Source organism: Limanda limanda, chromosome 21, assembly GCF_963576545.1.
Source record: "Limanda limanda chromosome 21, fLimLim1.1, whole genome shotgun sequence".
NCBI classification, from domain to species: domain Eukaryota; kingdom Metazoa; phylum Chordata; class Actinopteri; order Pleuronectiformes; family Pleuronectidae; genus Limanda; species Limanda limanda.
Window position 1 is genome coordinate 1,407,844 of NC_083656.1, and position 12,296 is coordinate 1,420,139.

Genomic DNA, 12,296 nt, shown 5'->3' on the forward strand with positions numbered 1-12,296 from the left:
AAAACAGAAAAAAAAAAGTTCGAAAAACAGGATTTTATCTCAGAAAAACAGGAAAAAAAAAAGTTCGAAAAACAGGATTTTATCTCAGAAAAACAGGAAAAAAAAAAGTTCGAAAAACAGGAAAAAAAAAAGTTCGAAAAACAGGATTTTATCTCGGAAAAACAGGAAAAAAAAAAAACAGGAAAAATACTGTTTTTCAAACTTTTTTTTTTTTTTTTACCCAGAGCTTTTACCCAGGATTTTTATCTCGGAAAAACAGGAAAAAAAAAAGTTTGAAAAACAGGATTTTATCTCGGAAAAACAGGAAAACAAAAAGTTCAAAAAACAGGAAAAATCCTGTTTTTCGAACTTTTTATTTTTTTTACCCAGAGCTTTTTTTATTTTTTCAGGTGAATGCAATACGCTTCCGTACAATACGCTTCCGTATAAAGGACCATTTCCAACTATTTATTCTCTGTGAATCCTGTTTGTGTGCAGCAACATTTTATCTGACCTCTGCCTGACATTAGGCTTCAATCCTCTCACTGATCTGATAAACACCTGCAGGGATTTACGCTCATATTTCCCGCTTATTGAATGTCTGAGATGGGGCGTACCTTTCAGCGTGTTCTGGGAGGATGACCCAATTTCCCATAATCCCTGGCTCAAGTTAGGACAGACCTGAACACCATCACAACTTATTAAAGTAACTGTACATTGTCTTAAATATGAATGTAAGTGCAAACATATCTAGAAATTAACATTTTGGCTACTTTGGAAGAATTACAAACCCTTTTAACAGGAGGAAATTTCACATCTTCATTTTAACTATTAGCAGACATGATGCTGCAATTTGAAATATATTAAAAGCTGAAAAAGAATCTATATTTAAAAAAAAGGTTGAGTCCGTGATTATCAGTCAGCACAAACAAGCTCTTTACCAGGAGATGCAATAAAACAAAATCTGTTCTTGTTCTTTCCTCTGATTGTTCCTGGTTTCAAACTATTTTACTCAGACATGTTTCTGACTTTTGTTTCACAGAAAAACATAATTTCTCAAAGTCAGAGGTTTTATTTTAATGGCAGTTCAGAAACTTGAAGGTAAACTAACATAAAAGAGTTACAACAATCCTCCACTGATGATTAATCAAACATTCAAAAATGGTTCTAAGGCTTTATCGTCCTTTTTAAATACATTTTTCTTGAACCTTCATTCGATCAAAATAATCTCAAGAGATTTTTAAATTTCTTTTTCAACATATTTTTCACAACATTATTTTTCTCATATGGCTCCTGAGTGTTTACGGTGGTTACCACCACTACCACATAAATCCAAACATCTCGGTAACATCACTGTCAGTCGTCATGGTTACTCACCGGCTGCTGGGTGGAGGACAGCCACTGGAGTGGGTGTGAGCAGATGAGTGGAGGTCTACACTAGGCTCGCTGTGAGGGCCGGCCGGGCTCCGGGCCCCTCTTATATTCTGAGCCCTGCTGAGGATTACGTGCACGCCGCCTCCCGGCTGCTCACATGTTCCAAACAAACAAACGTCACTATTGTACAATGATGTGATCGTCACACATTAATTTACAGGATCGTTCCAGATGTATGGAGTCAATCTACAGGTTGATAGTTTGCTGTGGATTCTAAGTAAAGTGATTTTAAATGTGTATCAATACAAATAATTTACATGAAATGACTCTGTGTATTTGTGATGAAACTAAGGATTTAAACTGTTCATTCTGTTCACTGTGTTTAGGATAAAACCCTGAGCGATGTTAAATCAGATCTCGAAATGAGATAAAACGACCTGGGATCTGTAGATATAGATTATAGATGCAGCTGCAGCTTCCTGAGAGGACGACTCGCTTCCTCTTCATTATGCAACCATCTCAACATCTGCTTCAGACCAAACCCTCAAGTCCTCCAGCCTGCAAACGTCTTAATAAATCATCTCTCCATCAAGACTCATCAAGGGATCTTCACAAGAAAGCATTAGATAATTAATTTAAAATAAAACAAGGCATTGTTAAATCTAAATAATGGATCATTACACTTGATCTGCAAGTGCATTGAAGGGACATGATTTAATTTTGCAATTCCTAAAGTTCGAGGACTGTAGCAAAAACTGAGATATTCTTTGTTTGGGTCAAAATCCTTTAAAAAGCTCCAGAATCTCGACATCCTCCACAATATGTCATCACATCTTCTTTACTTGTAAATATATTTATATATACAGTCTATGGTAAATATCAGCTGATGTCAACACGTCAACATCAACTTTAACTTGTAATAAACAACATATTACGAGATTTAAATGTTTATATTGGTATTCTTTAAAGGGCAAATCCACCTCGACAGAGTTTCTACTGCTGCATTCAAGAGATTTTTCTTAACGCTTTAAAATCAAACTGCATTAAAAACTTTATTAGTTTTTCTCTTCGTTACTTCACTGTTTGAGATTCTCGGCGCTGAAAGAAGCAAGACATTCATCTGCTGTTTCTTTATAAACAATAACATACCATTAGATCAATAATCAGTTGAATAGTTGTTTATTATAAACAGAAAAATACTGATTATCTTCACTGGGGGGGTGTGTGTGATCAGATGCTGGGAGGTTATTAAGACACGTTAATATCGAGAGACGACACGTTGGCACTAATCTTGTGTTTTCCATCACGTCACAGTGGCTGGGCACACGGTTCTGAACATGATCCGTGTGTAATCCTCTGTATAACCCAGATCAAAAGAATAACTGTGGCTGCCCATCGTCTCCGGTGTAATCAGGACTTACACAGAACCACTGGTACCAGACGAGTGCTGAGTCAGGGAGAGATCAGGGTCACGAGCAGAGAGGCCAACCCTTAGCCGACTGAAAGACGTCATTCTCACTCCACTGAACTTTTCAGGCATGATTCACCAGCTTGTTCTGTGTGGTCAGCAGGAAGAGTTCTTTAAATCCCATTTACATCAAATGGAATTCATTGTTTTATAAGTTCCAAAAGGAGAAATTAACATTTAGAGAGTCAGCTGCCGGAGAACAATTCAGAAGCAGCTGGTTGAATCCACATGATGATGAAATAAGATTAAGATAATGTCAAAATATTTTCATTTAACGAGAGCAGGTAGTGTTATGTGGATCTAGCTCCCTCTAGTGGACTGTTCTTGTGTAGAAGTGACAACAAGGAAAACACCTTTTATAAATAACTTTTAATTAAAAAAATCCTAAAATAAACTTCACACACATAATTTAAATTAAATAAAGCTAATGATCTATATACATAAGATGCATATAAATATACTTTTAACACTTCAGTTCAAACATCAAAAAACTGATAAATAAATCATGTGTTTCACGACCAAAGGAACATGACAGTGAATTATTCAGATTCATGAATCAGAGACACTTATGGAAATGAACAGGATTTTCTTATGAGGCTCTTATAGAGAACACACACTCCACCAATCAGTCACTTTCACTAACGAGAATGACTCTGACATTTAAAGAATCAGGTCAAATTCCATCTTAAAGTTTCAGTTTATCGTCATTATTCAAATCAGCAATAATAAATAAAGTTTAAATGAAGCTTTCAGTTGATTTGTGCAGGAAACAAAACATCATTACATTTTGTGGCAGCTTCCGGTGTTTCACACAATAAACAGAAGCCGTCAGTGTAACATACGTGATAAGTTGATATGTTATGATCCAAACTGTAACATGTGGAGGTAAAATAAGAGACTGGGGTGTAAAGTATGAAGTGTCTGTCAACACCAATTCAAAACATCACGTCTTCTTCAGGAGTCTAACCTCCATCTTCAAGTAGGTTTTAAGGTTCTCGTCCAGGACGTTCTCCTCGATGGCGGCGAGCGCCTGGTCGCCTCCGTCGTGGTAGAACGCCAGCAGCTGCTCGGCGTGCTCGATCCACACGCAGTTATGACAGCCGCTCATGCAGCAGTGTGTGGGAGGGGGGGGCGGGCCCTGGTCAGGAGTCCAAGCGGAGGGACTGTGGCTGGGTCCTGGTTCGGAGGAGCACTCGAGGGGGTCAGGAAGTGCGGGAGGAGGTGGAGGAGGAGAAGAAGGAGGTGGAGAAGGAGGAGAAGAAGGAGGAGGAGAAGAAGGAGGTGGAGGAGGAGGAGGAGAAGGAGGTGGAGGTCCAGCAGAGAGGCAGCGAACCGTCCTGCTCCAGGTCTGCTGAGGCTGAAGACAGCAGGGAGGCCTCATGGAGAGGAGGCCCAGCTGAGAGACACAGGGACAGGATGGTTAATATTTACATGTATTTACTTCTGCCCCCTGTTTGAATGCTTCTTTTAATTATGGAAACTAGAGGACAGAAAACTGAGAACTTCATATTTCTGTCCACTCCACCACGAAGCTCGAATCGAATGTGTTTCTACGCGTGGGATCTGAGAGGAGGAGCTACAGAGACGTGAAGAAGAGCAGGTTGATGGATGGGACAGTTCTGAGGTTTGACCTTCATCACTGGGAAGGAATCTCTCTGAGCTCAGTGAGATTACACAGGGTTCCTACAGGTTTTAACAAGATAAATTTAAGACTTTTTAAGACCTTTTTAAGACCACTTTGAATAGAGTTTAAGACCTATTTCACGACCATACTGGCAAAAAGTATGAAGGAAAATTACTATGAAAGAAGAAAGAAGTCACAGAATGACTTACAAAGTAAATTTATACCCATTCAATATAAGAACAATAACAATACACAAGTCAAACAAGCTTTAAACATGCTTTAAACATGCATTAAACATGCTGAAATAAATTGAAATAAAAGGATGTTCCATAAAACATGTCCAGAGAAGGAAATTAAACATCCCATCGAACACTACAAAACCTCTAACTTCTCAGCTCTGGCCGAATCAAATTAAAGACCTTTTTAAGACTTTTTAAGGCCTAAAATTTCGATTATTAAATTTAAGACCTTTTAAGACTTTTTAAGACCCCGCGGGAACCCTGTTACAGATCTGTACAATCTTTAATAACACAACAGAAATGTCTGTATAGATTCAGTTATTCAGGTCATTGTACATTAGAGGAAGATCTTGTCTCTATAACACTGAATTTTGGCCAAATATTGTTATCTGTCTTATCTAGAGATCATCCATCTATCTGACTGATTCGCTTTAAACAAATACAGGACAAGAAAAGCTTTTCAGAAATATAAGGGTTAAGTCATAATCAGTACAAATGTTTATTCATAATACATAAGGACATAATAAACTGCAGCGAGTCACCTGGAACCAGACACACTGATTAAACTTCTTCTTCTGTAAAAGCGGAAGAAACAACTCGACGTGTTTCCGGTTCTTTTACCGACAGAATGAAATAAACACAAAGTTACAGCTCAAAGTCAAAGTGTCACATGACAAACTGGCTGGGGAGCATGTAAGCTAGTTAGCTAGTTAGCTCAGTGTTAGCTTAGTTAGCTCAGTGTTAGCTTAGTTAGCTCAGTGTTACCTTAGTTAGCTCAGTGTTAGCTTAGTTAGCTTAGTTAGCTCACCTTCTGAACCGACACCGTCCTCACCGTGTTCAGCATCGCCACCGGAAACAGGAAGTCAGGTTATATATCTGTGTCATTCACATGTTATATGATATTAAACATCTCCAGATGTTAGCGCCCCAGCTGGAAGCTAACAATACGTCATCTCCACATTCCCTTGAACTATGACCTCTGTGAGAGTCATCAACAGAGGAGCTGATTGGCCGCTCGGAAAGTAAGCGACCAATCACATGTCGCCCTTCCAACGTTTAAACCAATAGGAAGCGAAGAACGGGTTGTGGGCGTTTCATGAGAGTCTGGTTGTATTTACGACGTTTGTCCAGCAGGGGTCAATGTTTCACCTGAATTGGCAGCAGAAGAAAGAAACCTTTATTTTTAAAATAAACTGAAATTAAATGTTTTATATATAGTTAAATAATCATACATATAATATATAGGGTCTATTGTATTACATCTAGTTAATTGTAATTTGTATGTTACAACAAAACATGTATACCTGTGTTTATATGAGATAATATATCAATATAAATCTTTTAATAAATAATGTGTTGTAGACAGAGAAAGTTACAGTAACTCATGTTTATTTTGTATAATTTGCTACATATAAATATGATATAATGTATATTTTTGTTATTGTTTGTTACCTGAATATGAGATGAGCTAAGACTTTGAATCTGAAGCCGACTTCACAGAATCTCAACCTGACCTAAGCCCCTTCCTCTCCTGGACTGAGGTGATGTCACCGTGCTGCTCCTCCTCCCACATGATGCCACCTCCTCCCTGATCCTGGTGTTTGTGTTCAGTGGAAGATGAGGGAGACAGTGAGCGTGACTCTGACGTCCCCACAGACCTCAGTGTTTGTTCTCCTCCTCCATGGAGACGTGGCCGTGGAAACACCGCAGCTGCTCGGCCTGGCAGCCGACAGCAGGTGTGTGTGGTGGCGAGTGTTATCTCACCGCAGGCCGCAGAGACCCACAGCGGTTTAAAGGCTGCTGATTTTATTGTGAAAGACGCAGAGTAAATGGTCTGAGACGAAAATACTGTGGCTGTTTACACAGGAAGTAGAATTAACTCATGAGTCTGAACAACCTCAGTGATTCAGTGTGAGTTTTATGATCCTGGTTTTATTATTAAATTCATCATAAGAGAGGAGGTTTGTGTGATCAGAGGGTGAGGTGGACGATTTATGATGGATGGATGTCAGGTATGTGAACATGGAGTAGGCTGGGATCTCTGTCCCCCCCCCCTACCCTCCACCCACATCCCTGCTGCTGGATTACATTTCTCTCAACACCCTTTCCCTTTAAGATCCTGGGGGGCCCCTGCTTTACCTCCGGCAGGCATTTCCTGAGGGGCCCTTTACTTGCAGATTGGGGGGGGGGTGAAGTCAGATTAAAGCAAGCACGTGATAAATACTTGAAAAAAAGAAGCTCAGGGGAACGAGACTATTTCTGATGGAGTTGGAAACATTTCACATGACCCGGTGGTTCTCAGAGTGAAGTCTGGGGACTCGCTGGGTCCCTCAGGGAACTTCTGGAGGTCTCGTGACGATGAGTCCAATGTCCCAACACTGTTTAATTCCAAGAGCACCAAAGTAATGCTTCATGGATAAGGATGGAAATATTCCTACCAGGCGGAACAGCTCTGCATGTGACGTCAGAAGCTTCAGACAGAGAGAATCTTCAAAAACTTTGACTTTGCAGATGAATTCTCTTGATCTGGAAACTTTCACCCGACTCAACAAGCTCCAGCTCCATGTGGCTGCAGGCGACCTGCAGGAGCTGAGGAGATTAGCTTCCTCTCTGGTAATCCTGCTGAAACCCAGCGTGCACAAAAGGCCTGGCAGCTCTCCCAACAACCTGTTGCACATTCTTCAACACTGCATTGTCCCACTGTGAACCGAGGAACTTTTAACTAAAGGAATTCAACCCAAACAAAGATAATAAGGTAGAAGAATCCTAGAAATGCATGGACATAAAATAACAGAGGAATTTTATGACCTCAAATCAGACAATAAACTTGTCTCATAACTAAACATCTTGTCTTCATTGTGACGGTCTGGGGTGAGAAGGTAGCAGGGAGGTGTTCTGGGGCTCAGGTGTCCGTCCTCCAGGTTCTGCAGCCTGACTCACAGCGCCGGCTTTGTCCCGAGCGCACAAAGAGCGCACTGTTCCCTCCCTGTTCCCTCCCTGTTCCCTCCCTGTTCCCTCCCTGTTCCCTCCCTGTTCCCTCACTGTTCCCTCACTGTTCCCTCCCTGTTCCCTCCCTGTTCCCTCCCTGTTCCCTCCTTGTTCCCTCACTGTTCCCTCACTGTTCCCTCACTGTTCCCTCCCTGTTCCCTCACTGTTCCCTCACTGTTCCCTCACTGTTCCCTCCCTGTTCCCTCCCTGTTCCCTCACTGTTCCCTCACTGTTCCCTCACTGTTCCCTCACTGTTCCCTCCCTGTTCCCTCACTCGCTGCCCTGAGACGACAGGTCAACAGCTCCGATGGCGACTTGTCAGAATTGGCAGAGACATGTTTGTGTACATGTCAGGAGGCTGCAACCGGAGAGAGGACGGAGTTACCACATGAAAGTCAAATTGGAATTTGCTTCGTATCATTTTACCTGTGTTTGATTATCGTGTGGACAAACGTCACAACTCCTAAAACACGATGATGATGCAGATATTGCATCATCGTAGTTTCACACATTATGAATCAGTATCAAAGACATGGCTCTGAAAACATGTGAATGTTGAATCAGTTATAAAAAGATCATTTAAACCAAATTCATGTTTTTTATTTGCTTATAGTTTAGATTTATACCCTTACAGTCTTGGTGTTGGATCATTCTCATGAGTTCATTGAGTTTCATTAGAATACAAAGGATTTTCCCTTAGGACAAGACAAACAAAGGAGTCATCAGACCAAGAGTTTAAATAAGTACACACAGGAAAAGTACTCAAACTGTTGAGTACTTTTCAACTGTGACGGTAAAGATCCGGTTCCTGGAGGACGTCCAGAGGCTTAAGAGAAAAATGACAAATATGTTTGTGTAGGTTTGACGACTGATGAGAAGAACGCTTTTGGCAGTTCAGCATATTTGCATATGAACGTTCAACATGCAGACGTCCCCCCCCCTTCTCTAACTCGCTCAGCAAAGTGAACTAATAGATGTCTTGCGTCTCCGTTGACATTATTGATATTGTTTTAAAATTTTCAGACAGATTTTCCTGATATTATCAAATGAAACAACATCCAAAGGGAAATGAATGATTGATTTGAATCTTTGTCGGAGGTGGAGGAAGAACTCAAGTAAAAGTAAGAGTACTGGATCAACTTTTCCACTGAATATACTTAAAGTATTAAAAGTAAAAGTACTTGCAGAGTACCGGTCGACTACATCATCACTGCTGAGGTTCTGTTGCTGCAGGAGGCGGAGTCTAATATTACCCGTCCGCTCTGATTGGACCAATTCTCTCGTTATGAATTACTTTTAAGAATATAAAACACATTTTTAACATATCACACAATGCACTGTAAACATTTGTAGAAAGTCCAGATATATTTGTTGGTATATGTTGTGAAAAGTACCTGAAAATAACTGTACTGAGGTTAGTTAGAGTACTCAAGTACAGTAACTAGTATTAAATGTACTTTGGTTCATTGCACCGCTGATGTTTGTTGACTCTGTTGAGTCGTAATGTTTTTGAGGGGAAGCACATTAACGATGACGTGCTACATATTTGAGTTCTGTGGTGATGTCATCAGAGTGAACGAGTCCCTCTGGGTGGATATGAATCTGCTCAGTGAGTGGACCCTGAACACAGCTCCGGTCCAGCTGCTGGTTAATCATTCCTCACCTGAAGGTCTGAGCTCGGCCTCTGCAGGGACCTGAATGCACCGTGTGTTCCTCTGACCAATCAGGGGCCGGTCACACCTCGGCTGCTCCGTCCAGCAGCCGCAGGACCACGAGCCGTTAATGAACAACTGCAAATCACAGAGTGGTTTGAACTCAAATGTGCATTTTAACATGAGAGGTAGAACTGGTGTGGGGGGGGGGGGGGGCGGGGGTGTAGTTCTGGACAGAGGAGCCTTCACTCAGGGGCTGAAGTCCCAGAGCTCCAGGCTCAGAGTGAGTTCATCAGAGTTTCACTGGAGTGAAAAACAGCCGAGAAAATGTATTAAGTACTTTCAAGTCTCAGCGAAAGAAAGTAAAACAACATATTCCTGTTACTTGTTATTAATATCCCTCTTTCATTATCATGTGCTGTATGTGCTCTTTAAGTCCTCTGTTTCTGGACATGTTCTGTGTTTCTGGACATGTTCTGTGTTTCTGGACATGTTCTGTGTTTCTGTCCATGTCCTCTGTTTCTGTCCATGTCCTCTGTTTCTGGACATGTCCTCTGCCTCTGGACATGTCCTCTGTTTCTGGACATGATCTCTGCTTCTGGACATGATCTCTGCTTCTGGACATGTCCTCTGTTTCTGGACATGTCCTCTGCTTCTGTCCATGTCCTCTGCTTTTGGACATGTCCTCTGCTTTTGGACATGTCCTCTGTTTCTGGACATGTCCTCTGCCTCTGGACATGTCCTCTGCCTCTGGACATGTCCTCTGCCTCTAGACATGTCCTCTGCTTCTGGACATGTCCTCTGCTTCTGGACATGTCCTCTGCTTCTGGACATGTCCTCTGCTTCTGGACATGTCCTCTGTTTCTGGACATGTCCTCTGCTTCTGGACATGTCCTCTGCTTCTGGACATGTCCTCTGCTTCTGTCCATGTCCTCTGTTTCTGGACATGTCCTCTGCCTCTGGACATGTCCTCTGCCTCTGGACATGTTCTCTGCTTCTGGACATGTGCTCTGCTTCTGGACATGTCCTCTGCTTCTGGACATGATCTCTGTTTCTGGACATGATCTCTGCTTCTGGACATGTCCTCTGTTTCTGGACATGTCCTCTGCCTCTGGACATGTCCTCTGTTTCTGGACATGTCCTCTGCTTCTGGACATGATCTCTGCTTCTGGACATGATCTCTGCTTCTGGACATGTCCTCTGTTTCTGGACATGTCCTCTGTTTCTGGACATGTCCTCTGTTTCTGGACATGTCCTCCGCGGTCATTGACATATCAAACTCTGCAGCAGCTTCCTGTGGTTGTGTTTAGTTCACTGCAGTTCATTGTGACGCTGGATCGAACCCAGTGTTTGTGTGTTTGTGTGTTTGTGTGTTTGTGTGTTGGTGTGTTTGTGTGTTTGTGTGTTGGTGTGTTTGTGTGTTTGTGTGCTTCTGACTGATTGGACAAATCGCTCAGCGTCTCAGATTCCGGTGCCGTCAGCAGGAAACAGGTCCGGGGACCAATTAGCTCACAGTCACACGTCTCTCACTCTCCTGACGCTGCCGTTCAAGGAAGTTGTGGTTCCTCCGTGTTCCCCTGAACACACAGCAGCATCCTGCACAAACACACACCCGGAGGCTCAGACACACAAAGAGGAGCTGATTATCACCGGCACTACAACACAAGACTAATCACTCAGCCGGAGGGGGAGACTCTGGGTTATCTGTGAGAGTCTCATCCGGAGGACCTGGTTGTGTAATAGAAAACCAAACACAACATCCTCGGGGTCAGAAGCACATTGTTTATTATCGGGCTCGTTACTGCTGCAATAAATCCAGCTCACAGAAGCAGTCCGAGGCCTTTCGACAATACAAAGCTTATTGATCCATTTATCTTCACAAGTGTCTTATCTGGTCCACAGCAGAAACATTTCACTGCTTCCTCTGAGCATCAGTGATAACAACACAAATAGATGTGACTCAGGAAACCTGCAGGTTATCAGGCCACAGCTCTGAGATCAGCGATCAACAGGGAAACAACAGGAAGCTGCAGTGAAGACAAGAGAGATGTGAGCAGCAGGTCTGTGTGTGTGTCTGTGTCTGTGTGAGTGTGTGTGTGTGTGTAAAATAACTCTAGTGTGTGTAGTCTTCTTGAAAACAAGACGACTACATCTAAACATCAGAATGAGATAAATCATTTCTTATATTACAAAAAGATGGTGTGAAGAAGACCAGCGTGCACTCACTCACTCACTCACTCACTCACTCACTCACTCACTCACTCAATCTCTCACTCACTCTCTCTCACTCTCTCACTCGCTCACTCACTCTCTTACTCTCTCTCTTACTCTCTCACTCGCTCGCTTACTTACTCACTCACTCTCTCACTCTCTCACTCACTCGCTCACTCACTCACTCACTCACTCTCTCACTCAATCTCTCTCTCACTCTCTCACTCGCTCACTCACTCTCTTACTCTCTCGCTTACTCTCTCACTCGCTCGCTTACTCTCTCACTCACTCTCTTACTCTCTCACTTGCTCGCTCACTTACTCTCTCACTCACTCACTCTCTCACTCACTCACTTGCTCGCTCACTCACTCACTCACTCACTCACTCACTCACTCACTCACTCACTCGCTTACTTACTCACTCACTCTCTCACTCTCTCACTCGTTCGCTCACTCACTCTCTCACTCGCTCACTCTCTCACTCACTCTCTTACTCACTCACTTGCTCGCTCACTTACTCACTCACTCTCTCACTCTCTCACTCACTCACTCACTCTCTCACTCACTCACTCTCTCACTCGTTCGCTCACTCACTCTCTCACTCGCTCACTCTCTCACTCACTCTCTTACTCTCTCACTTGCTCGCTCACTCACTGACTCACTCTCTCACTCACTCACTCTCTCACTCACTCACTCACTCTCTCACTCACTCTCTTACTCTCTCACTCACTCACTCACTCTCAGCAGCAGGTCTGTGTGTGT

General features: G+C 42.6%; 1 protein-coding gene across 1 annotated transcript; it reads right to left on the reverse strand.

Annotated features, from left to right (window-relative positions):
• Nucleotides 1-3,221: 3,221 nt before the first annotated feature.
• oxld1 (oxidoreductase-like domain containing 1) lies at nt 3,222-5,832 on the reverse strand. The gene is made up of 2 exons (XM_061095067.1): nt 5,493-5,832; nt 3,222-4,217 (listed from the first exon to the last, which is right to left on the reverse strand). The coding sequence occupies exons 1-2, from the start codon at nt 5,526-5,528 to the stop codon at nt 3,765-3,767; spliced, it is 489 nt and encodes a 162-aa protein (XP_060951050.1). The 5' UTR covers nt 5,529-5,832; the 3' UTR covers nt 3,222-3,764.
• Between the last annotated feature and the right edge of the window lie 6,464 nt (nt 5,833-12,296).

Coding starts and splice junctions, on each gene's coding strand:
- oxld1 (XM_061095067.1), bottom strand. CDS start 5,528: ATGCTGAACACGGTGAGGACGGTGTCGGTTCAGAAG. Junction 4,218..5,492: donor GGACGGTGTCGGTTCAGAAG/GTGAGCTAACTA, acceptor TGTGTCTCTCAG/CTGGGCCTCCTCTCCATGAG.